The following is a 26406-nucleotide window of genomic DNA, read 5'->3' on the forward strand; positions in this document are numbered from 1 at the left end:
AGTTGTTGATCATCTCTTTAGCTATTTGTCTTTCAGGGTTTTTCAGGAGAAGGTAAGTTGGTGTCCTGGCAATCTTTTGAAGTCATATCAGGCTTACTGGCATGGCCAGATTGTGAGACTTTAAGTGGCCTACCCCAATTTACTTAACCATCAGTAAAGCGAACCTAAGATAGAAATCAAACTTCTGACAAAATAAATGACTTCAGCTGGGTTTATTGAAACTTCATCAGCTTCATGGTCAGGGCTTCCTGACATTTTCCCCCTTTTGTTTTATTCTTGATGTAGTCTAATATAAGTTGAAAAAACATTGAGGGTGGATAAGGCTTTTAAAAAAAATACCTCCTTCCATGAAGTAATTCAGTGCTTAAAAAAAAAAAGTGTTAAACATCAGTGACCTTGAAAAGAACATCCATTATCTTCTAACTCTGATGCCAGGGGAATTCTTTGTAAGCTCTGTGTCGGGAGTTCCTTCAGTCTAACAAGTCATGAAATATTTCTTGATAATGATCAATGCCGAATATGAGTTGGCAAGGCCTACGTCTGAGTAGAATGAGTTCAATTATGAAAAATGGGGTTACCTGAGATTTTCAAAAAATAAAGACCAACAATGTTGGATTTTTGATCTCTCAGCTTGCAGATTCCAGGGCAGGAAAGTCTATAGGTTGATTAACTCTGGCCTTCAACTCTTCTTTTTTTACAACATGGGGAATATCATTGACTCTTCTCCCCCTCCCTTTTTTTTAAAAAAGGAAAGGAATCCAAGTGTTACATATTTCTTAAAGGACCATGTCAGCCAGTGCCCTCATCCTTTGTATCTCTTCCCAAACTGAACCTGTTATTCTATCTTGTAAAAATATCTGGGGCACTGTGTCCCGAAATCAATACAGAATAAGTGATTGGTCTTTTAACCGCACCGTTCTTCTCCTTGTAATGGTTACATTGCTTCTATTCATCTGTAGCCAACCTGACGCCAGTGTCAATGAAAGAACCTGCCATCAAAAGTATCTCCTGTCTCTTTTTTCCCCTCCCTTACTGGGGGCTGAGTGGAGTTTTACACTTGTTCTCTTTAGCCTGCTGGCTGCAGCTCCCAGATAGAGTTATAGCAAACAGCCTAATTAAACTGTCTGTCTTCCCTCGACTGCCTTTTACAAAGTCATTTAACTAACTGACATTCTGAACTATTAAAGCTGGTTGCAGTGAGTTGCTATTGCAGTGGCTAAAAGTGAGTGAAATTTGTAGATGGAGCTGATGTTTGATGCTCGATGCTGAATGCATGCTGCAGCAGCTGAGCGTTTCCTTCCCCACTGATTTCTTGGGTTGGTTATTTCCAGTAGTAAATTGGAAGGAACTGCAGCAGGAATTAGATTCTTCAGTTAGAGCTGCAGTTAATTTTATTACTCTCCCAAATAACCATCCTTCCTTCCTTCCTTCCTTCCTTCCTTCCTTCCTTCCTTCCTTCCTTCCTTCCTTCCTTCCTTCCTTCCTTCCTTCCTTCCTTCCCTTTTTCCCTTTTTCCCTTTTTCCCTTTTTCCCTTTTTCCCTTTTTCCCTTTCTTTTTCTTTTTCTTTTCCAAATCACAAAGCCTATATTCTTAGCAAAACAATCTATTCAAGATGCTGGAGCTAAGCCTGCTTATCAAACAGGGTGAGAAACCAAAAATAAATGAACATGTGCAGCAGAACAGAGAGTGCTATAGCTTGTGTAACAGAAGCTGTTTAGATAGAGCTGGAACAAGGATGAAACACAGTGCATTTAGATGAAGGGATTGCGGTTGTGTCAGCATTTTTCCAGAGTTTGGTTAAAATTCAAAGCTCTCCGTGTATGGAACAGTATGCATCTTCTTTGTCAGAAACCAGGTCTACCTAGTGTCCTATTTTGGGAGAAGTGAAAGCGGCCATTCAAGCTGATCACACACACACACACACACACTTTTCTTCAACAGCTTTAATTCAATGGGATAGCTTCAGTTATTCTGTCAATCTATGATCTATTGATTATAAGCCACAGTGATTGAGGGCATCCACTGTACCAAGCCAAGGATGAATTAACTATGGCTTATTGACCAAGGTACCATGAGCTGAGGTAGAAAACAAGAAGGGTCTTTGGCAGAAGAAAAAACTTGGGAAATTGGAGGGCAGATTTTAACAGAATTCTACTGGAGCCTACTATTATCATGCACTTGACACGTAACTATAATACTAAACATACAGGGTTGTTTGTAAGGGTTGTTGAGATGAAGTATGAACGTACATGTGATGTAGTTTGACTTGGGCCAATACCAATGAACTTAGGGTTTGATTGATTGATTATGTGCCATCAGATAAGTGTCAACTCTTAGTGACCGCATACTGGAGATAGTTTTTTTTTGGTAACAATCTGTTCCTAATTGGGCCCTTCAGGTCTTCCAATGGTGCCCCCATCGCCATTGGAACTGAGTCCATCCACCTTGCTGCTGGTCATCCTCTTCTCTTTCGTTCCTCATTTCCCAGCATTAGAGCCTTCTCCAGAAAGGGTCTTCTCATAATGTGTCTGAAGTGGGATAATTTGAACAGGGTCATTTATGCCTCAAGGGAGAACTCTGGGTTGATTTTTTCGATGATCCGTTTTTTTCTTTTCTTGGCTGTCCATGTTATTCTCAGAAGACTTCTCCAACACAACATTTCAATACTCTTCCCATCTTCCCATCCTGCTTCTTCAAAGTTCAGAACTTAAGCTTTATATTCCCATTAATTTAGAAAGCTTAATTGATACACTGAAGACTGGGCCAAACCTTCTCCAGTGAACTCCAAGTTGCTTGGACTTTGGGATGGAGGAATGAAATACAGGAAGTTAAATGTATTTCATTCAGATGTATTATTTTTGGAGCCAACACACAAGAAAAATAACTATTTCCCCTGTGGATTTTGGCAGGATATTATTCCTCATTGCCTTGGCAAGGAAATGTTTCCTCCTGGGCTGGATATCAGATGTGGCACCCTCCACAGAGTCGCTGCATTGCTTTTATGTGCCTAACTAGGAAGTGAGAAGTAGATTCCTGCAAAAATTAGTATTCTAGCTTCTGAAGAGTATGCAATTGTTTAGTTTGTGGAACACCTTTTGATTGTGATAAGATCCATACCGGCTTGCAAATGATTGAGCACAAGAATGGTATCGTCATACATTTCTTATGGGAAGCAGTTGTGTAGTTTTAGTGTGGGGGGGCTACAGATACTTGGGTTCAAGTTGCCACTCAATCATGGAGCTTACTATAAAGTTCAAGTGAAGTGCCCTCTGCATCATCTTACACCATTAGGACCTGTGGTTACAACAATAAGCCTATTTACTTACTTTATCATCTGGAGCTCCTGGAAGAAAAATGGACTATATGTTTAGGGGAACAGGATAGAGCTTTTGATGGCTAGTGGCGATGGAAAAAGGTCACTTCTGGTGGGAATGTAAAGGGGCTTCAGAGAAGGGGGAGGGTGGGACAACATGGCCATGAGGAGCTTTGAAGGTAACGATAGGTTTGTGTCTAATTTATCTTACCTCTAAGCCAATATATAGTACATTTGGCATGGCGTAACTTGGGAAAAGAAATAGTTAGCACTTCATCATGAAAAGTGAATTGCTGTTGCCTTCAATATTTACCCAAACGCTCATGCCTTTAATTGTTATAAAGTGCACTTTCTCATTGAGAGTGTTCTGCATAGATGCTTTCAGCTTTCTTACTGTTCTGTGAGAAGTTCTGCTGAACTTTCTGATGACTTCAGTGCCTCCTTTTCAAAACTTTTTTTCCTCTGTTCTTTCCAAATTTGCTAGCATGATTCAGCTTCCTACAGTGACAACGGTCCCATAAATTCATAACCTTTAACCTGGACATCTCTCTGATTTTCAGAAACATGTTCTTCAGGATACTTCATTTTATGGATACGTAGTGAGAGAGCTTGCTGTTATCGTAAAGAGATGCCCTTCCGGGACTTCTGCAGTAACAATTTTGAATTGAGTGGAGTTCATTAAAATATATGCTCGTACACAAAAAATAAAAGTAGCAGAAATACATGTTGTTTTCATTGTAGATCAATTACGGAGCACGTCTCTCAGTGTGGTTAAGCTAGACCACCGAATATGCATGCTTCTGAAAGAAGTAACCTTGTTCTTCACTTCTTTAAAGTGTGAACCTTGAAGTGGCCTGGATGAACAAAGCCCATTTTTGGCAAACCAGCCAGGGAAGCATATGATACCGTTTGCTACTGTAGAATGCACCCTGCTGTTCCCCTGTAATTATAATGGTCTGAACCATGTGGGGTTGCCTGGACTTCCATAATTAATCTGCCAAGCCGGCATAGCGGTGGCCCCACTTGACGAACAGCAGTTGTTGGTACAGGAAGTTTCTGTGATGAGAGACGTTGCCTACTTGACTTGCATGACAGCCACTTGCCAGTCCTGGTGGATTATGGGAAAAACCTTTTCCATCCTCCTTTGCCGATCCTCTTGATAGCCTCCTGCCCTCTCCTCTGCTCTTTGGCCTTGTCCCTCTCTTTCTCCTCGTTGTAGAAAGTTTCTTTCCATGCATTGGGGACCTTGTTTAGCAGACCATATTGCCGACGAAGAGACATCATTTGTTGCACGGAGCTGGCAAGGCTGGGCAGTCAGCTGGGGTATAATTAAGACTCGGAGAACAGGCTGTCTTCACCACAGGAAGGGCATGTTAGATATTGCAGGGATCTGGAGCTGTCAGCTTGGCCAAAGCTGAAGACAGAAAGCCTGGGAGAAGCGCTCTCTTTCATTTATAATCCCTTTATGTACAGTGTCTGCACTTGGCAAAGTTTATATCTAAACTATTGGCTCTTGCTGATGGACCAAGGAGGCCAGATTAGCATATGTTACATGTATATTTTAGTAATATTTTAAAAGCAAAATGCCCCTTTCCAAAGTGAATTATGCATGTACGACAGAAGCCAGAGTTGTGCATTGGATGTGAAATCCCACATCTTTTTGTCAGGATGATGGGTTTTATATTAAAAGGACAGAGAGACTAAATGAAGTAAAGCAGTTTTAATTTTTAACACTTTTGGTTCAGCCCAAGAAACTGCACTCTGACAGTACTAACTGACATTTGAATAATTGGATTAATTTACAGAAGGCGGCCAGATCATAATTCGATGCTTCCGCGTGTGCCTTGCGTGCTGTCCGTCTGCTAAATTGGGGGGGTGCATGATTTAATTTTTTTAGGGTTTGTGTCGCATGCAAAATGAGGTGCTGTGTTTGGAAATTTTGTACTAGGCTGGAAAGGTGGGAAAAGAGTTATGGGCACAATGGCAATACTAGAAACATTTAGGCACCCTTAATACTAGAGGTCTAAGGAACTTTGAATGCATATCTATCCAATCAAACATAGAATGTTTGATTTCCACTGAGTGCAGAATATTCCTTCTACTTCTTTCCCAAAGCCCCTTATTACAAAAAAGTACCATTTTATGAGTGGATCATGTTACTGAACATCTTGCAAACGTTTAAAATACCATTTTAAAGCCAGAAACATAAAAAGAGAGCTTCATTTTTAAAAGGACACACTCTTGTGGTCCTTTTCATATTGAGCTTATCTGTTGAGTATTTGGGGGATTAATAGCCAAACGGGGGAACTGAAAAACAAAGAAACATTGCTATGTTAAGATATCGGTGGGATGAGGTGGGGGGAGCCACGGAATCTGCAGAAAAGCATTCAGTGTCTTAAAAATATGAGCAAGGGAATAAATAATGCCTTGCAGAAAAAGGTCGCCTGCTTTTTCTGCCTTTTTCATTCGGTGCGTTGGAAGAGAACTTGCTTTCAAAATACCCCTCAAAAGAAATAGAGAATGTTAGTGAAATGTTCACGTGTGGAATTCTCACATATTTATTGGGATCGAGGGGTCCGCATCAGGACCCTGCTTTCCATTAAGCAATTGTTTCTCCAGCACCCACCCTAACTTCCTACGGGAAGCCATTGGAAAGGAATTCTTCCCATGGGACTTTTTCAAGTCTGCGTGCAAAACAGCCCAGGAGGCTGAGAAGTGTAACAAATCAACCAAAAACTCCCTCTGCCCCTTCCAATCACACAAAAGCTCAAATGTGCTTTCACCACACACTTTCAAGCACCCAGAATAAAGTATAAAAACGGAAGCCTCTTTTGCACACAACTTGCAATGCAGATTTCACCACAGAATTAGAATAAATTTGGAAAAAAATATGTATTTGTGCTTAGCAGCCACAGAGTGTAGAGTGTCAAAAATAAGGGTGTATGTGAATGGAATTTTATACAGGAATAACCTTTTTAAAAGAGGATGCATTATAAGCATTACAAATCCTATAGCCTGGTTGGATTGTGAATTGGGGAATCTTCTGAAATCTTAAACTAGCAGCAGACAAATTTCATAATAAGTAAATAAAAATAAATATCAGCAGAACTTTTAGACCAGAATATTGATGGATGGAATACAATCCCTTGGAATTTCAGTACATGAGGAAACGTCTCCCACTGCTACCGTATATACTTGAGGATAAATAAGCCGGTCCTCAAATTTCTGACCACAATACCATGAAAAATGCACCACCCGCGGATAAGCCGACTCTTGAAATTTTCATATGTTTTAATTTTCACAATTGGCTTATCCGCGGGTGGTGCATTTTGCTTAAAAATTTGAGGGTCGGGTTATCCACGGTTGGGCTTATATGTGAGTATATACGGGTACTTTAAAAAAGTATTATTGTATGTACTCATGGATAAGCTTGTCCTTGCCAAACCCAATTTTTTGGATGTATTTTGGCATCTAAAATTCTCAGCTTATCCACAATTATATACGGTAAGTCTACTTAGGGGTATAATTAGGCAATATCTACACAACAACAAGAAATATCTTCGGTTGCAAAAGGTGTGTCATCAGGCAGAATTAAAGTGGGTCAGCTTAGGAGTTACCAAACTTCATTCAGCCTTGGGGAACCTGAGTTGTATTTTTACTGTATTTTAAAATTACCCATCCTGGGAAATTTAAAAAGGATGGCATATACCTATAATTAAACGCAATGAAGTGTAAGACGAGATCTATTTCCCCAAGGAACGTGCAGTCCAAAATTCAAAATGGGGGTCATCGCTGAATTGGGATAAATATGGAAACAGGTATCATATTTCAATTATGGGCTAACTCAGAAGGTTGCATGAGAAATTAGATTTCATGGGAAAAGTTTTGAAAAAGAATTAAAGTCAAAGATTAGAGACTGGTTGGCCATTAGCTCATAAGGTGTAGTTCTTGTTTGGTTCTCAGTCCTTCAAAGTCTTGGTTTAATTTTTCCATCATTCTCATTAAATCATCCTGACATTTCAAGAGACTGTCTTTTAAAAATAAAAAAATAACATTCAAAAATTAACACTCCTTGCAGACAGTGGCTGGGGGTCTTTCATATGCAGCCTTGAAATCCTTTGGGAATTCTCCAAGTTTTTAAAAACCATTGGTTTTCTTCCTGCTCCCCCATCCCCTTTAAGGCAGCCAATACAAGTCTCAGTAGGTATGAGACCATCTGTTCTTTTAGATTAAAAATCGTCTACATCACCTATATACATGATCCCAGGGATAAATGTTGCTAATTAAAATAAAACATTTGTCCTTTGTCTTCAACCAAAACTAGAGAGACCTTCAGAGTTGTAATTCCTACTAACTGAATAGATGTGGTTGACCTGACACTCTGTAGCACATTACCGACTATAAGCTTTGCCATCCCTAATAATCTCTCTTAAGATCAGAATTCAGACATAACTTCATTCATATTCCAGACAGTTGGGGGGACATGCAAGAATTAAGAAAATCCCAAAGGGGCAAATACTTTTTCACAGAATGGTAATAAGATAAAAGCCTTTTTGTGACAAATGAGGTGCCCTCGGGCATCATGTGAGATTTCCATGTTGCACACTCTTTGAATTGACTCCTTGCGTGCTCCTAAAGCTATGATGTCACAGTGTTCTTACCAGCAGAGTTCTGAGCTCATAAGCCTTCACTGCATAGCAAGCGCTTTTCACATATTGCAAAGAATATGGACTGTGTAGAACGCGTGCAAGGGAAGATTCCTGCAACTCTTGCTTCTAAACCTTCTGATTGCTTTTTTCTCCAGAAGACACAATTTCCCACATTGCTGCTGTTGCTGTTACTTTCATTGTTTACAGTTTAGAAAGGTGATTAGAGGGAAATGCATCTCAATAATGGGATTTTATGTAATTTGGGACCAGCACAACAAACAGGGTAGATTTCATATAGCTAAACTCCATCTATCTAAATGACTTATTCTCTCCGTTCTCGAAAAGAGAGACAATAAGAGGGCTTTAGAGAAAAAGGAGTTTATTGCTAAGATTTGTCCTCTGTAATCAGAGATAGCAGAAAGATGTGGAACGCTGAGCTGGTATTTGCCAGAGCATGAAAGTGGCATTGTGCTTTTCAAACAGTTTGTGCTAACCGTCAGGCACAACCCATTTCGCTGGGAATTTTGCACTGTAAAACAATTGAAATAAATTGCTCTTGTTCTGCAAGGAAGAAAGTTGAAACATTTTAGACATGATCTCTCTGATTCCTTCTTCTAGACGGTTGGTGTAGAATAAGACACTATCATGTTAGTTTTATTCTCCCCTCCCATAGTCTCCCCCTTTTATGACTATGTTTGATTGAGACACATTGGCAACAGCTTGCAAGGCATTCAGTCTAAACAGCAGGCTACCACATCCTCTCATTTGACAACTTGCCTCCTGTAGTGTCCTCCCACCTTTCGGTGCCAGGAAAATAGTTGCCAGTCGCTTTCTTCCTGTGGCAGGTTTTGCTGATCATACATGTGATTTTGTGTGTGTTTAATGTTGATGTGTATCTGTACACATGCATACAGAAAGTTAACGTTATCTCTACCAAGTTAAAGCACACACAGGCATGACAACCAAATATTTCCTTACTGCCTTGTTGGGCACGAATGTCTTTTAAAGTTATCTTTATCTGGAATGCTGTAATAGCATAATGGTTATGATACTTGCTTTTGGAACAGAAGGTTTGAGGGTTGAATCCCAGCTTTTTTTTTAATTACTATTTTTCTTTCTCTGAGCTACCTACATTATCTGTGTCTTTTAAAATAAATCCAGCGATGTACCATTTTTATTTTTATTTGTTTTTATTTTATTTATCATATTTATATAGCTGCCCATCTCTCACAAAGTGACTCTGGACAGCATACCATTCTATCATTTTTCCAGTTACTTGAGGTAGAACATCCCATAACTTAGTAACTTCTCATCTCTTTCCTACACCTTTTGCATGATCCTCTGAACTTTGCTAGTGACACTGACCTGGACTTGACTATTGTCCTTGCTCACCAACTTTGCTTGCAGTTCACATATCCCAATCTCACTCTGCTTAACTGTGCTACAGGATGTGTCAGGAACATCTCTGGCAATTCTCCAGTCAGTTTGTAAAGAGCCAATGAGTGCAGCGTACTGTTTGCTGTGATCCCACTGTCAAGCATTCAAAGGTGGGACTCACTTTTGCCAACACCTTGCTACAAATGGTTTCAACTTTCCTCTTGTTTTTTTTTTAAATTACACAATTTTTATTACAGAAATCTTTAACAAGTTAAAAACAATACAAATATTAGAAAAGAAATAAAGTAAAGAATAATGAATAAGTAAGAAAGGAAAAAAGAGAAAGAAGCAGCTTCTGCTCTTTTTGACAGGAGTTATAAATGCATGTATATTTTAGCCCCTCTCTCTCTAAAGTTACCTTGTAATTTTCTGCTTCCATAAGCTACCCTTTTTAATCATCAAACCCATAAATCACAAATTCATTTTTTTTCTTTCTTTAGCAAAAAGTCCATAAGGGGTTTCCAGTCACTAATAAATGTGATAGTTGATCTTTCTCTAAGCAAACAAGTTAATTTTGCCATCCCTGCTAATTCCATCATCTTCACAACCATTCCTCCATTGTGGGTATATCAGAGTCTATACCACTTTTGTCCCTATAGTAGTCTTGCAGCAGTGATCATATATAAAAATATAAAAATAGTCTTCCGTGGCTCTTTTCAGTTGTCTGTCCATTAACCCCAACAAGAAAAGTTCTGGTTTCAGTTGAATCTTGGTCTTTAAAATTCTTTGTATCAGTGTATGTATTTGAACCCAAAATTTTCTGGCTTTTTTACAAGTCCACCAGGCAGGATAAAATGACCCTTCACATGTTTTCAACTTCCTTAGCCTTGGCTGTGTCTTTCCTATTTCAGCGTTTGTTTTATTACCTTGATCCTAGATGTACTTTATTTATATTTATCCCTCCTTTATTTTGAGTCAACTCAAGGCAATACAGATACCTAATGCTCCCGCCTCCTATGTGCCCAGTAGCTATTCTACAAATAAGTGTTGCCATTTGTTTTTATGAGGAACTGTTTTTCTTTTTTCTTTTCCTCATTAAAATTATTATTAAATTTATTATTAAATAAGCAGACTTTTCCAATTGCCTCCTCAAGTTTCTTTAGGGCCTCTGCTAATAGGAAAAATAAGACTTCTGTTGAGGGATTGAGATCCATACATTGATATTTAATGAAGGAAATAAATATTTAAGATGCAAACGTTGGTGTATGTTGGCACTTCAAAACAGGGTCAGAGATTTTGTTCTCTTGGATGTGTTGGTGTTTCAATGCATATCATTGCAAACAGTGAGCCTTTGAAGATAAAGTAGTGGCTGTGTTGCTTCTGCCAATTTGGGAGGGAAAAAAACACAGAGAGAGCGCTTCTGTTGGTTTCAAAAGATCACAGTGTTTCTAGTTCTAACCATAGTGGTGGAAGAGGCTTCCATGTATAGAAGGTGGGAATTTTCAGAAAGATGCTTCCTCTGTTTGGAACCATTTGGGATAGAGCACCAGAAATTTCCAAAGCGAGTTACCTTGTACTTCTTTTAAAATAAAGATGATTTTATCAGTATGGATAAAGACAGAGCCATGTCTTCACTCAATCCATAGTAGTGTACTGGTGTTTCAGTCTTCCAGCTAGTTTGGTGCTAGACATTTAAGCACCCAAAAAGATGAAGAGGAATCTGAGAAACTAGATATTGAAAGGGAATGCTTCCAATTTGCAGAAACTAAACCAATAACACACATCTATTTCATATCTGTGGAGTCCTTGGTGCTCTCTGAGCTTGGATGTTTGCTTGCAGACATTTCATTACCAACTAGGTAACATCATATGATTATGATATTCCCTAGTTGGATAATGAAACGTCTGCAAGCAAACAACCAAGCTCAGAGGACACCAAGGACTCCACAGTTCAACCCTGAGCTATAGATATTCTCTTTTATTTCACATCTAATTGCATCCCAGGTCATAAACGGAAATGTGGATTTCCAACTATTGTTGAAGTACAATTTACATGGTCCCAGTTAGTGTGCCAGCAGCTAGGAATGTTGGGAGTTGTAGTTTAGTAACACTTGGAGGTATAGTAATCAGAAGGAGAACAAAGCCAAATGAGTATGTTCTCACTTTTGTGCTAACAGTTATGCAAATTTGCCCACTTTATCAGAAACAGTTGAATCCCAGTCTGATCAGAAAAAGAATACATCAAATTTATCCCAACAAAATACATAGCATTTTGTTAAAAGTCATGGGTTATACTTTAGACTGGAGTATCTATAAAATGGATGTGTCCTATCATCTCTGCTCCCTTGCTTACTACACATGGAAAATGTGCAGTGGAACAGGGAAATTATAGTATCTTCCAACAAAGCTGAAAATAGAATATTAAAATATAGCTATGTAAAAATTTCTTTGGTTTACCGTTAGTTTAAAAATATACCATGCAGAGGTAACGCTTTTTCCAAGGCCACCCACCCTAAAATAAACATCTCACTCAAAACCATCTGAAATTCAATATCCCTATACTAGTTTAGCAGTATCAACCCAGTGACACTAAAAAATGAGGGGTAAATCAATATGACTATAATTTTCCCATCAAAGAAGTAGACTAAGAATTATCTAATAAATTGAAGAGGACAAACTACTGAGAGGGGAATATTAATCCTTAAGGCAGTAATTAAATAACTGAGCATAGTTATGGAACTCTGAAACCACCACTGAGTGGTATCCTTCGGTCATCACTGAAGAGGGGAAAACCCAAGATCTCAGTGGAGACAAGGATTGGAGGAATAAATGGGTTGCTCAGACAAAGCCACCCTGGAACACATCTTTTTGGGGATAGATGGATCAGTAGAGAATTGCCTTCTTCCTTTTTCAGAAAAGGATTGTCCAGAGCTCAACTTAGGTTGGATCCAGGCCTCATCGTACAGCCATCTGCTTATCCACTGTGGGAATAAAGTCCTTGTCTATGTGGATCTTTAGTTTCCAGAGCCACATCTTTTAGATGCACCTACTGAAAATGGCAGAATGGTCATTGCTGAGGTAATTTCATTCTGGTAACAAGAATCAAAATGATAACCTCCTTTAGCCCAGGAGAGAATAACACGGTTAGAATTTGGGAGAGTGACTTGAAAAGAAATGAAATAGGAAGGGCATTGCTGCTGTCCCATTTGTAACTTTACTCAAGCTGTAATCATGTTGATTGTCTTGCATTAACCTTCTAATTTCCAATTTGGGGTTTTGCTACATAATCTCTAGGAGAGTACATCTAATCGTCATGCATCTCATGATCTTTCTGTAAAGTCAACGCATTGGCCTCCATGTGTCTCTGCTAAACGGAGCAGCGTCTTCTGGCTGAGTTGTAGAGACATTAAATTACTAAGTAAATCAATACAGCATTGTTATGTCACCGTATCTTTTTCAAAGACCAGCTCAAATTTAGTCTGCTGTTTCTTTGATCCATTCCATTTAGTTGTAAGTACACTTGTTATTATACTAACTGTTGTTTGTATGTTATTTTAGGTTGTTGTTTTTTTTAAAAAAAAATCTGAAGTAGCTATTTAGCAATTTAAATGAAAATGTAATTAGGTTACATCTGTTTTACATGCACATAATTCCATGCAGATGTAAAGATTTATTAAAGCCATATTTTCTTTTAGGCAAACTCCCCCTTTCACCCTCTCCTTTCCCTCCCTCCCTCCCTCCCTCCTCGCCAATTTTAGCAATCAAGAAGCAAATATTTCTCTTTTCTCAGGAAAAAAGAAAAAAAAATCTATTTGAAGCAACAGAGCTGTGTATTTCTAGAAGAGAGCAGAAGTGACAAAATAAACAATATGCTAATTACATTATTTATGAGCATAGTTTCAGAGTTGGGATGCAGTGTTTGAACAATTAAGAGAGACACATACTTGTCTGAAGAATGGGAGGTGAGCCCCTATTTTCACGTGTTAATTTTTATTTTTAAATGGCCCAAGGATTTAACAGGGAAAGGTGCAAGAGAGTGAATGGAAAATTGGAAAATCAGAGGATACTTTATTAAACTCAGAGTGGAGGATTCAAGATTCAAATCCCACTCTAGTCTGTCCACCAGGTAGAGGTGGCCAAGTCATGTTTTCCATCCCATGGAACTGCAGTTATGATGGACTTTGCATGGTATGTAGTTTTTGCCTGACTTTGCTTCACAAGCCATCTCCCCCTCACCTCTAGGTCAATCACAAGGGGGCACACCACACTTGTAGGCTACATGTAGCCCCCAGTCCTTCTTTTGGCCCGTAAACCCCTCCAGGTTTGCGTTACATTGAGGATGGGTGCATTTAAAGAAATGAGAAGGAAAATGAGTGCATTCAGTTGGCTTAACACACTGTTGTGCTTAAATTATTTGGGGGTTTGTCGGTATCCATATAAAGCCCGGCCAATTTAGGAGACCTGCTGTGTTATCAACCCCATTTGCAATAAAATATTCCAAAATGAATTTTGGAAGCTGGGCAGGGGCAATCTGCAGGGTCAGTCAAAAATGTGGTTGAAATCCTGCCTCTTTTTTGACATTTGTGTGAGATTACAAAGGGACAGGACTTTGATCATGCAGTTGCGATCACCATCTTGATGTTGTTTGGAAAGAAGTCAGTCCTCAATTCAGAAGCTATATGAGTTAAGTCAACTTGCATTCCAAGCTAAATAATTACATCTGTAGGCAACTTTACTAATTGTGTTTGATGGCCAGCCGTGAATGCTGAAAATAGATTTGCAGGGGCTAAATGTGAAGGAAGACTTAACTAAACCACTTTCTGTTCTTGGGTGTACACAGACACACAGACACAGACACACACAGAGGGTGTACTCAAAATCAGACCCATAGACAAAGTCAGGCCCCCATAGACAATTATATAAATCACATGAAATGTTTGGATTTTCAAATTTTCTTCTAAACACTTCCTTTCTTGATTGACACATGACATTTGAACATTCGCAAGTACAGTAACATTTTCTTTGGACTGTTTGGAGAACATTTGAGATTGGCCTATGGGGCCTGACTTTCGGTACACCCTGTACAGTATGTATGTGCACGTGTGTGTATGTCTGTGTGTATAAATAATTTACTCATAACCTCTTTTTTTTTTTTAATGAAAACCTTGAGAGTTTAAACCTGTTAGAAGCCCCTAGTAATGAAAGATAGTGTTTTCCAAACAGACCAAATCACTGCCATGCAATTAATAACAATTATGGAAAATCATTTTGATTCACTCCACCCGTCCCTTTTCTTCCAACATCTTCGCCAGGGTGTGTTATGACAGTTCCAGTTGTTGATGAAGGAAATGAATGTCTGTTGTGACTGCCAAAGTCAGGGAGAGGGCAGGTGGAACTTGGATGTCGCAACAGCCCATGTTTCACTGACAGAAACAAGTTTGATTTATCATGCTACAAAGAGGGGGACCGGGCTGCTGTTCTGTGGCTTCATTCCCCTTGTCGGTTAAATATGCAAGTACAAAGTTTTAACACAGCTCTTTACCTAAAACAAGCCTTGGGCACCATTCACATACTTCTAACATAGGAAAATTGAGTGGCTTTGAACTTCTATGTTTTTTAATAACTGCTTAGTATTCATCCTGGAGGTTCACCTGTGGGCATTTTTTTTCCTGTCCTCCTTTCTAAGTCCCAATCCCTTTGATTAATTGCCAGGACAGATCGGTCTCAATGAATAACTCCTATCTCATAATTCTTCCTTCTTTCAGAGTTGAAAGAGAGCCTGGCGGAATGTTGGGTAGGTAAATCCTCCAATTTAGTTTGAGCGGTTTGAGATTCCTGAAGAAAGGCAATTGTTTAATTCCAACATTAGGTTCAGGTGGATTACCAAAGGTTGGAATATCATCATTGTGGGCAGAAACTGTCAGGTTGGGTGGAAGGAGTCAAAGAGAAGGACTGACAAATTGTTGATTGTGTAGCAGATTACATCAAAGAATGGAAAAAATAAGAGACTATATAGAAAGAATATGAAAGACAGGTTCTGTTCCAAAAACTTGGATTCAAATCTCCATTGAGCCAGGGAATTCAATCTGTAATCTGAAGGTTCCTACCTTCTCATTTAACAGGAAGGTAACCTCCAGAGAAGGATAGGCATGGAATCAGTATGAAAAAGCCTTATCTGGAGAGATCAGGAGCCTACTCCAACTCTTTTTTGGAAAAAAATTGTGGAAATTTCATTTGGCTGGATTTATGACTCACATTAAGCCGAAAAGCAGCTGTCACAGTTTGCAGACCATTATTTTTATCTTAATGGGTTGTGCAAACCCAACCAATTGTAGTTTTAGTCAATAACCCATGATTAAGCTGTGACCGAATGTGACATGTGAACCAGCCATTCTCTTTTCAATAAAGGAAGAACTTTTCTTTTGTATCAGTGGATGCTATCAGATTTCATCCACATCCCTCTTAACATTAATTTTTATTGAAAGGGTAATTCTCATTTTCTTGGCAGTGGTCTTCTATGCCAAAACCATAACTGATCTTTGGAGGTCAAATAGCTACCTCTTGTCTAAATGTTGACCTCTTTTACTCTGGAATCTTGGCCTCGAGCTTGGCATCACAGTTGCATTAATTGATTATTTTAATAAGGTGGCCCACTAAATCTTTTAGGGCCTGTAATAAAGAATGATTTGGAGCCTTTCTTCCTACATGGTTGCTTTGACAGAGCCATAATAGTAGCATGAGTTGAATTTAACCTGAAGAACAAAGACTTGGAGCTTCCCTTGTTAATGCCTTATTAACAAGGGTCTCCATTAAGTTATTATTATTATTGGCCTGAAAGAGATCTTCACCTCTGAACCCCAATCAGCTGAAGGTATTTAATGAAAGTGTAATAAATATTAAGAGGGAACAGAGAATGGGATGAAAGATATAAAAGCAGATTGCATGGAAACAAGACCTCTTGAACTGATGTGACTCAACTATTTGTCTATTTTTATTCCATTTTTCCTCTTGTTCATTTTTAAAGCAAAAGGGCTGGATTGACTATGTGCCATTAAGTCAATGCCAACTCTTAGTAACCAGTTGACATGTTTTACCCAGTACCTGCCAATATCGAATTACGTTCTTCCTTAAAATACGCAGCTGTCTTTTTTAATTTTTAGTTTGGATTCTGTAGTAGTTTCTATCTATGACAGTTTATTCCTGTACACTTGAAAAGGCTTAAATAACAACAGCTTGCAACCAAAGAAACGTTCTCCCAGGACATAGATGTCCTATTTGTCTTTCATGATCGAAAAGAGAGGGAGAGACACTCCTCACTACCAAATTTGATTTTGTGAGTACAGTGAATAAATCTATAGAGAGATGACTGTAAAGTGAAAGGCAAGGTACTGATATAAATGCCACCTCCCAGCTAAAGAAAACACACAAATTTCTTTAGGATAAAATAAGGAAATGGAAACATATCCTTCCATTTCTTTAGGTTAAAATAAGGAACCAGTACAGATAATGGGGCTGTAATTTGGTTTTCTGACATTTGGCTATGTGCCATTAAGTCAATGCCAACTCTTAGTAACCAGTTAGATAGACCTTCTCCAGGACCTTCTGTCCCTAACCTGGCTCTCCAGATCTTCCAACGCTGTACTCATTTCTGCTGGCCATCCACCCTGTGGCTGGTTGTCCTCTTCTCTTTCCTTCTGCTTTTCCCAGCATTACAGCCTTCTCAAAAGAGCTGAGTCTTTATTATGATGTTTCCAAAATATGGTAATTTGAGCCTGGTCATTCGTAGTCCAAGTGAGAACTCTGGATTGATTTGTTGAATGGTCCATTTGAACAAATCAATCCACAGTTCTCACTTGAGACACACATGTTTTATCATCTTGCAAAAGAGGAAGGGAAGCAATGGGGTATTGGGGATTTTAACCATTGGGGTTCATGGACTTTCCCATGATGGATATTTGCAAGATCTACAGCTTTATTAGAATTAACTATAGAGTTAACAAGAGATTGCTTTTTGGCTGTGAACGTAATTGAATCAGGTGGCGAACTCTATATAAGAGAAGTATTCTTCTTACTTTTTTTGCTTTTCTGATTTTTCCCTTTAGGCTCACTGCTTAATTCCCTGCTGTCTTGGTATATTTGTATTATATTATTTATTTCTGTGTTGTTACTTTTATGTATTGTTGAAGATTTATTTTATGCCTAATTTTTCTCTCTTGTATATTTTGAAATACATATAAAGGTTGATATTTATATTTCTTGTCTTCTCTTAATCTTACTACCCAACATCCCAAAGTAAAAATTTGTATAGTGTTTTATTGGAATGGCTGATTAATTTTATTCTTGGGCAATGAGTTGGATATTAGTGAAAATAGTACTTTGTGTATTCATGTGGCATATTCAAATGTGAAGGGAGTTTATTTTATTTTACATTTTTTATTATTATTATTATCACCATCATCATCTTATAGTAATCTCCATAAATATTGGCCTCTGGAAAGTTTGCATGTCAAAACAACTTTTTCCCTATGCTGGAGGAAATCGTTTGTATTTTATTTAAGGTATTATTAAAGTATATGCTGAGCAACTTTGTGTGGCTTGGAATTGGGTTACAAGAGATATTCCTTGTGATGTAGGACTGTGCAAAACATTTCTTGCTGGTTTATGGCCTCTTTTGCCAGATGCTGTAAAAAAAATTAAAAAAACAAAGCTGAGGGATCTACCTCAGACTACATAATCCAGCCAGTCTGAGATTACCTATTCAACCTAAAACCATGACAGCACCACGTAGCCAGTCAGATTAATCAAATCAGAATAAGGAAATTGGCAGCTATATTCAGGCTGCATCAGAACACACACGCACACACACAATCACCAAGGAATGTTTGCAAATTATTATGACAATGAGCACTATTGTGTGAAACATCTCCCCTCCATCTATCCCAGTTCTGGCTCCGTTAATTAAATTCCATCATGCAGTTCAAACTTTTTGGCAGTACCCATTTTTTGACTGATTAGAGCCTTTGAGATGAAGCAAGCATGTGGAACAGGAGATGAATCGTATGTAAGGTTCAGGTAATTAATTAATTGATCAGCATGGATCATTTTTCCACCTCTTTTATGAAGGTGAAAGATCATCATACTGGGTAAATTATGCTCTCATTCACACATGGGAGTATCTAGCCAGATGTATAAATTGGACCATCTCTTTGTGTCAGACATGCAATTCCAGACTGTTGTCTCAGTATCCAGAAGACAAATGACATGACCACCAGCCCGTATTTTTGAACCAAGTCCAAGCTCCCTATAAACCTAAACACACGGGCTCTAACCACAAGTTTTCTAGACTGGCAATCATTTGTTCCCCATCTTTTTTCAAGACAATTTCTAGCAATTGTGGACCAGTAGGGTCAATGTCTTGCCCTCTAAAATAGCTGTTTCACAAGGGCACTGTCCCTACTTTCCCAGAACATTCAGATTTTTTTTTCTTTTTTGCTTTGCTTTTGAGACATACATATATATATATGTGTGTGTGTGTGTATATATATATGTATATGTATATATATAAATAAAATAGCCCTATATACATACATACATACATACATACATACATACATATATATATATATAAAGATATATAAAAATAAAAAGATGGATAAAAATATGCTGGGAAAGCTATATTTGTTTGAAATATTTTCACTAATGGAGATGGAGTCTCTATATTTAGCCCGATTGCTTTCCAGTCAAATTAAATTTAAGCTTGCATGCATCTGCTTTTCATCACAGAGCATGGCTGCTAGAGAACAGCATTGTCCTGAAGCAACCAGCTTTTTTTCCCAAAGTAACAGCTTCAGTTGCTTTATGTGCTAATTTGTTTGCCTACATGTTGCATGAGAGCCAGTTTGGTGTAGTGGGGAAGGCATCAGGCTAGAAACCGGGAGACTGTGAGTTCTAGTTCCGCCTAGGCACAAAGCCAGCTGGTGACCTTGGGCCAGTCACTGTCTCTCAGCCCTAGGAAGGAGGCAATGGCAAGCCACTTCTGAAAACCTTGCCAAGAAAACCGTGGGGAGTTGTCCAGGCAGCTTCTGAGAATCAGACATGATTGAATGGATTTTTTAAAAATTGTTGCGTAATTTCAGTAGGTTAATGCAGATCGGGTTTTGAAATGTGCTGGAGTGCCATTTGGTGGAGGAAAAGTGGGGGATAGATTAGCTTTTTGACCTGGTTCAGAGTCGTAGGAAGAAACATACCCAAACCTTGCCCAGATATGTTTCCTGTCAATTCATTGAGTTATGTCTTCCTTAGCCTAATCAGTTCAAGGACTCCCTTGAGTTGAACTCAACCTCTCGAGATGTTTTCTTGACAATACTAGGCCATTATTTCTTCCTGGTTTTTTTGTTTGTTTTTGTTTTTTTTTACTTCCCAGTCTGGCCTAGAGCCCTGGGATTTCTTGGTAGCCACCCATCCAAGTACTAACCAAGTCTGACCCTGCTTAGCTTTTTTCAAGATCAGCTAAAACTGCCTAGGTGTTGCCCTCTGCTGTAACTCTGGCAGTGAATTGTTCAGCTATCCTTTTCTTCAACCATTTCTCAAAGGATTCTGGTATCAGCTCTTTAGTGAAAGAGCTAAAACTAGGGTTAAAATGGGGAAGGCCAAGGAGTATGTTGTCCTCACTAGGGGCTCCCGTTAACATTTCATTTCCTGAAATAGGAAGGATAGTAGTACAATGAGGTGAGGGCAGCATCAATGGTCATGGATAGGGCCAGCCTTTGTAGATTTTTTTTTCTTGAGCTGGGTGGTTTTTAAACTCCATGAAGTCTATTTTAGAGCTTCCATATTATTTTGGAATGTCCCTTGTCTCAAAATGGTAAGGAACTGCACTTTGCAAGTTTCAGCAAAGGTCCTGGGATCACCCATGATTTTAAGCCCACAAGTCATGAGGAGGCCATATTTGTCAGTGACATAACTGAGGTGTTCAGCACCATCTACATACAACCCATGCCTTGAAATGTAACTTTGACAGGGTGGGAGTACCTGAGTATTTCACTCATGCGTAAGTGTTGACAGTTAAGATTTCTGTGCAATTAGCCTGCATTTTGTTGTATTATGGATACAAAAATATTATGGATGAACCAGCAGGCACCACCATTTTCTGCCTTTGTGCCCAGACTCTTGATTTTAAGTTTATAACTGGTAATAGGCACCTCTCCTTCCCAAAACAAAAATGCCATTTTTTAATTAAATGAATGTGTTAGTTCACTGGTTTGTTTTCTGCGTCATCAGGCTGAAGAGCAGAACTGGATCCCTCACAAATCAGATGGTTTATAGACATTTTCCTAGAAGTTATTCCAACAGTGGTGCTCTGCTGTTTTTTCCTCAGAGTTTCTTGCCAAATCATGCACGACAGTGTAAAGAATCTTAAATGGTACTGAAAAAAGGAAAGACGAATAGGATATCTTAGTGGGAAAAGCGCTTTGGGCTCCCTAACTGCTACTTTTGCACAATGACAGTCACTTCTATCAACATTTTGGCCGAAGGTAGCAGTTATTTAGCATAAATACAAACAATAAAATTGGGATAAACTGCCTCTCATGCATTTTTTTTATTTTACATTTTTGTTAGTCCATAATGAGGTTCAGGTCCCCATTCCTCTTCAGACATTAGCACAACTTCTGAACAGCCATTCTCCTCGATTTCAATCTGTCTTGAATCTCTTTCTTCTTTGTGTGTGGTTGTATACGAAGATAAAATGGAGAGAGGTAAGAAAAACCATGTTGCCTTCAATTCCTTGGAGGAAACATGGAGTTTGAATAAAAAATAAAACTAATCTGTAACAAATGTTGGCCATGTTTACATTCTTTTAAAAAATATTCAGCAAACATTTAGCTAATAATGTCTACAGAGAGAACCATAACATGACATTACACCATATAGTTATATATAGTTGATCCACTTCCTCTCCTCCCAAGTATAAGGAGTGTCTCTTAATAGGTGTGTCTGCTTTATTTAATAGACTTCTAATTAAAGTGTTGTTGTATAATTTTGTATGCATTACCGTGGTGTTTTAGTCGGGTAAGAGTAATTACATGTAATGACATAAGTGAGATGAATGCATGTAATCACATAATTAGAACATGTGTGTGTTTGCGTCTCTGTGCTTCCGCTCTCTTCTCTTTCTCTACTTTAAGAGGAAAAATGTGGCTCTTCAGAAACATCAGAAATAGACATTGACCTAACACTTAAAAAGGGCCCATAAAATGGTGGAACTTCTATTTGATCTGCAGAGAGAGGCACTTATTCTTCCCCGGTTCAGAAAAATAAGAGACATCTTCTTCATACATGTTGGAGAAGCAGTTCACTGAAACAACTGTTTTCTGGTGCAACGATTTTTTTTAAAAAATATTAATTGGGGAGAGTTTCCACATGGGATGTAATATAGTACCCTCAATGCATGCTAGTATTGCATGAAAGATGCAGGTAAATGTGATGAGGCCCAGGCAGAATGTATGAAACATGACTGGTGTAGCTTCCCCAAAAAATCCTGAGAAGTGGAGGTTGGTGGGAATTCCCTATAAGAGATTCTTCATTCACCCTTCACAGGGTAGAGTTCCTGACTCCCAGGACCTGGGGCACATCGCTGAATCCAGCCTGTCTGTGGTGTAGACATCACAAATGCAAGAGGTCAAGACTGTAAAGGTGTGTAAGAACTGTTGAAAGAACTGTTCCTTTTTCCCCCCCATGATGCTTTAATTCAGGAGCTGGTTGTAACGAAAGGTTTTAAAGCCACTGTTATGTGCAAAATGTTGTGTTCAAGTACTTGTGGAACTGCTGGGGATATCAGGAGATCTCTGCATGAGGGAAAGGTGTTGGCATGCAGGATTTGAAGATAAGCCAGATGATCTCCATCGCCAGCTGGACTACTGGAGGGCCAGGAAGAAATCAGCCTCACTGCACAGTGGAAAGAACACCTGTGATTTTACCTGGGTGCCACTTCACTCATGAACAAATTTATTTATTTTTTCTTCCCAAACACACCTAGAAACTAAGCCGTGATCTGATTTTGCAAAGGGGAGGAGGGGAAATAACCCTCCAGCAACCCAACCCTGAAAATGAGGTGTGGCAAAGCTGTACATCATTTGTTGTTGTTCCATTTGTTGCTTTAGAGTAATCATTATTACACTTTTAGTGCATACCCCCCTCCCCATCCATCCACTGAAGTTGTGACATATGATCATGTACACAATTCAGTCTGTCAGTTACATTCCAGTGGTTATATTCATGCTGCAGGTAGAAGCTCCTAGTTTCTTTTCCAAAGTGAGGACCAAAGTAATAAGAAGGGACAAAATGCCAGAAAGCACCCTATAATGCCAGCCATGTTCTATACCTTAGAAGAAAGGAAAAGGCCATGTAGTTTCTAGAAAGAAACTGTTTCAGAGCCAATGACATCTTCAGTAGACCGTTTTCAAGTAGGCTCTCGCTGACCTTGCTCACTCGTACACTGTCAGCAGACCCAGATTATGATTATGGCAGAGATGTTCTGGTCCAACCTTTCCCAGCCAGGTCCTCAGATGTGTTGAGCTTCATTGACCCTCAATCCAATGTCCTGGCCCTATCAGAGACAAAATCCAATGTATTTGGAGGGAAGGAGATCAGATTCCCGGTGACTCACCAAGATTTCATGTAGTATTTAAACCTGGCTTTTCATTAGTCATACCTGTGCCCTTCATACCTGCCTTCTGACTTCTGCACTCTAAAACATGCCATGCATATTTGTTTTCTCTTATGACCTTATTTTTCTTCCAATTAGTCATATTCCCAGTCATAGGCATTGAACAGAATGGTCCAGATTACTTCTCTTTTCCTGGACTATTTGTGGATTTTGACTTGTATTTTGAATTAGCATTATCACTTCATGTTCCAGTTCTCTCTGGAAGGATGATGGAGATTCTTCCCAATAAGATGTTTGAGCAAACCCCAGCAGATTTATCTTCTCAGGTAGCATTTGGCTAACAACTGTGCAGTCAGATATTTATGATATAGCGTTCCATTTGGGGTCCCTTCCTCATTTGCATCTTGCCTGCATGCCAAAGACATATATTTTATTCTTCAATCAGGTCATATCGACACATGAAAGACACTTCCTATAAATTCTTTACTACAGCTTGTGATTCAGGAAATATTTTATGGAAGACATATTTTAGGTTGTCCATCCTTTGATTTCCCTCAGAAACTAATAAATAATCAACAAAAATATGATTAAAGGCAAAGCTTGTGAACTGCATCCAGAAAGGGAGGCTAGCTGGTAGAAAAATCTTTCTGATCCGCATCCATTTATTCTCAGAAACAGAATTCTAACTTAGGTTTTCAAAAACCTGATGAAAGGTTTGGCTAAGTTTTAACATCAGGTTCTCATCTTCAAACTCTTGGTTGAAGTCTGGAAGGGTGAAAGTTTGGATGTGGAAATTATAGAAAGATGAAGTGGATTTTAGTCAGAATGGCAAATTATCTTAGATAATTAAAGTTTCTTAAATTGAGTTTGAAAACAAATTCAATTATTTTTCAACGAAATATTCACCAGAAATTGATTTAATCCCTTTAAGAACTGCAGATAAGTAATATTTGCAAACAGGTTGAGATTCTACATAGATAAGAAACATAGAGCATTTAAAACCAATTTAAATTTTGCTAAAGCAGAGATTTGAAAATGTAAATAATATTCTGCATTTGTACATCACTGTATAACTGTAGCTGAATGAGTGTGTAAGCTATGAAAAGAATGTTTATTTGGGAAGTGATGAGTTTGGGCATGTAAAGCAATATGAACATCTGTAAGGTTATTTTTTGAATGCCCTATACAATCATGCAAGTGATCACCATGCAAAAATTGTAATATGATCAACAAGCATATATGAGCAAAATTGCACTTTGAAAAAGTTGATCTAAAGCAGTGTTTTTCAACCTTGGCAACTTTAATATGTGGACTTCAACTTCCAGAATTCCCCAGCCAGCATGCTGGCTGGGGAACTCTGGGAGTTGAAGTCTATACATCTTGAAGTTGCCAAGGTTGAAAAACACTGATCTAAAGCATTTCTTTCCATGTACTGGCATAATTTAGTATGAACAGAGCTTTTTTTTTTCTCGTTCATACTTTGCGTGTGTTTTACACAGACACCCACACACACACACACACATAATTATCAGCCCAAATCCACTGCAGTAGGACGGCCGCTGAAATCTACCATCCTTATCTAGTGCAGGTTGGTAGATCGATGTCTTTAAGCTAACCACTGCAGGCAAAAATTAACTCATTTCCTAATATGAACTTCTTGTCCATTTCTCAAAAAGGGGATCACATCTCCCCACTTTCTCTCCTGCTTGCAGCAAGTTGGAAGGAGAGGTGGTGGAAGGAGATAAAGTCAACAAGAAAATGAACGCATGGTGAGAATCGCCTAGGAAAAGTTAATTCGAGACCTCATAACCGATCAATGATTCCAGTGGCAGTTAAATCAGAAGCAAGGCTTATTCTGCTAAATCCGTTCTCCAAACATTTCTCTCATTTTGGCCACTTCTGTGCCTTCATTGGATATCTCCCTACTGGTCCCAGACCTTGACGATTCTGGGTGTTTTCACGCTCCCTGGCTGTGCTTCCACACGGAGCTACATTTATGCTGCACATGTTTTCAGTTGGCTTTGGTAGATGTGGTGCTTTCAGAGAAGAACAATGGGAGGAAAGGAAACGTGCTCTCTGCCAGTCTTTCTCTATATTTTAAAGCTTATTTTATTTTGTAAAAGCCGGTACAAAAGGGTTGCATTTATATCTGGTTCCCAGCCCTGTCTCTTGACCTTTTAATTACTTTATTTGAAACAGCACTGAGGGTATAATAAAAACTGGAGGTTGTCTCTCGTTTGCTTTATTCATAAATTAAAGCTGTTAGCTTGGCGAGGTGAAAGTCAAGCCAGGGTGTTCATTACTACACAACTGACGTCTTGTCAATAGCACTGCTTTTTAGTTTGTTCTAGTCAGCACTTGTGTTCATTTTGTTGGGCCATTGGGAAATAAATACAACAAGATTATACATTTGGAAATACCACAAGAGTTCATGGAGAAGGAGGGAGGGGAAGAGGGACAGTTGTTGGAAGAAAGGAAAAGAAAAGCAAATGATAAATTATACACCGGGTAGAAAGTGACATGTTATCTTGTGCTATTAACAGCCAGAGATAATTGCAGTGAATATTGTAATTGTGAGTTTTGCAACTTACAGTACACAGTATTCGACATCAATCTTAATAGGGAACAAAGCAATTTGTATTAAAACTTAATTCACTGGGTAACTTTCTGCAACGTACAAGGGAGCTCACAGATGTGCTTTTCAGGAAGTTCAAATGCACCGACAACATGGAGAAGCATATTAATGTTCCCAGCCTTGGAGAAATATTGCATTACAGCTTGTAATGAAAACAAATGCATGCCATTGTAATCTAGTTCGTGTTTACTTAATCAAAAGTGTACCATTTGCATGTCAAGGAATTTAGTGTCCTGGAATCAGAAAGGAAAGAAAGCCTTTTTTGATTTGTGGATCCAACAGCAAGGGCTTTTAGTTTATAAATGAGTTTTCTGTACTGCAGACCTACAGTTATAACATTGGCTTTGGAGATGGAATAGAAAGGGAAGCTGATGATTCTTTGGTTGGAACTCATCACATTTCAGGTGCTATTCTGAAAGTGTATGTTATGCATGAAATATCAGTGCTACTTATTTGAAGTGTCCCTGAAATTAAACAGGTCCAAAAATTACAGGTAGATTATAATTTTTGAACTTTGGGTAGATGGAATAGCATTCTTTCCATTCAGATTTTGGCCAAATTGATTTGCCATTGCCATTTCATTAATCCTGCAGTGTCTTTTCTGCCTGATGTTGGAGTTGTGCTAGGAACAGAACATGGTGAAGGGTAGAATAATGGTGTAAGAAATGGAGAAAAGGTAGAAACAAGGTACCTTTGTTTGAAGAAGAAAGGTCTTCCACAAACAAGACCCATGCAGATCTGGGGTCTGCACTGCTTCTCTATACG

At 38.7% G+C, this 26406-nt stretch overlaps 1 protein-coding gene across 7 annotated transcripts in view; it reads left to right on the forward strand.

Annotated features, from left to right (window-relative positions):
* The window catches only part of FTO (FTO alpha-ketoglutarate dependent dioxygenase), a 198491-nt gene that overhangs the window by 115715 nt on the left and 56370 nt on the right, over window positions 1-26406 (forward strand). Inside the window, exon 9 of one of the 7 annotated variants that reach the window (XM_088136145.1) lies at window positions 21938-22033. The exons of the other annotated variants lie outside the window; for them this stretch is intronic. Within the exon in view, the coding sequence (XP_087992271.1) occupies window positions 21938-22031 (94 nt within the window). The 3' untranslated portion in view covers window positions 22032-22033. The remainder of the gene's footprint in view (window positions 1-21937; window positions 22034-26406) is intronic. 7 annotated transcript variants of the gene reach the window in all.

Source organism: Python bivittatus, unplaced genomic scaffold (assembly GCF_059951505.1).
Source record: "Python bivittatus isolate LINGU-HERP-01145 unplaced genomic scaffold, Pbiv_v1 ctg000190_np1212, whole genome shotgun sequence".
NCBI classification, from domain to species: Eukaryota; Metazoa; Chordata; class Lepidosauria; order Squamata; family Pythonidae; genus Python; species Python bivittatus.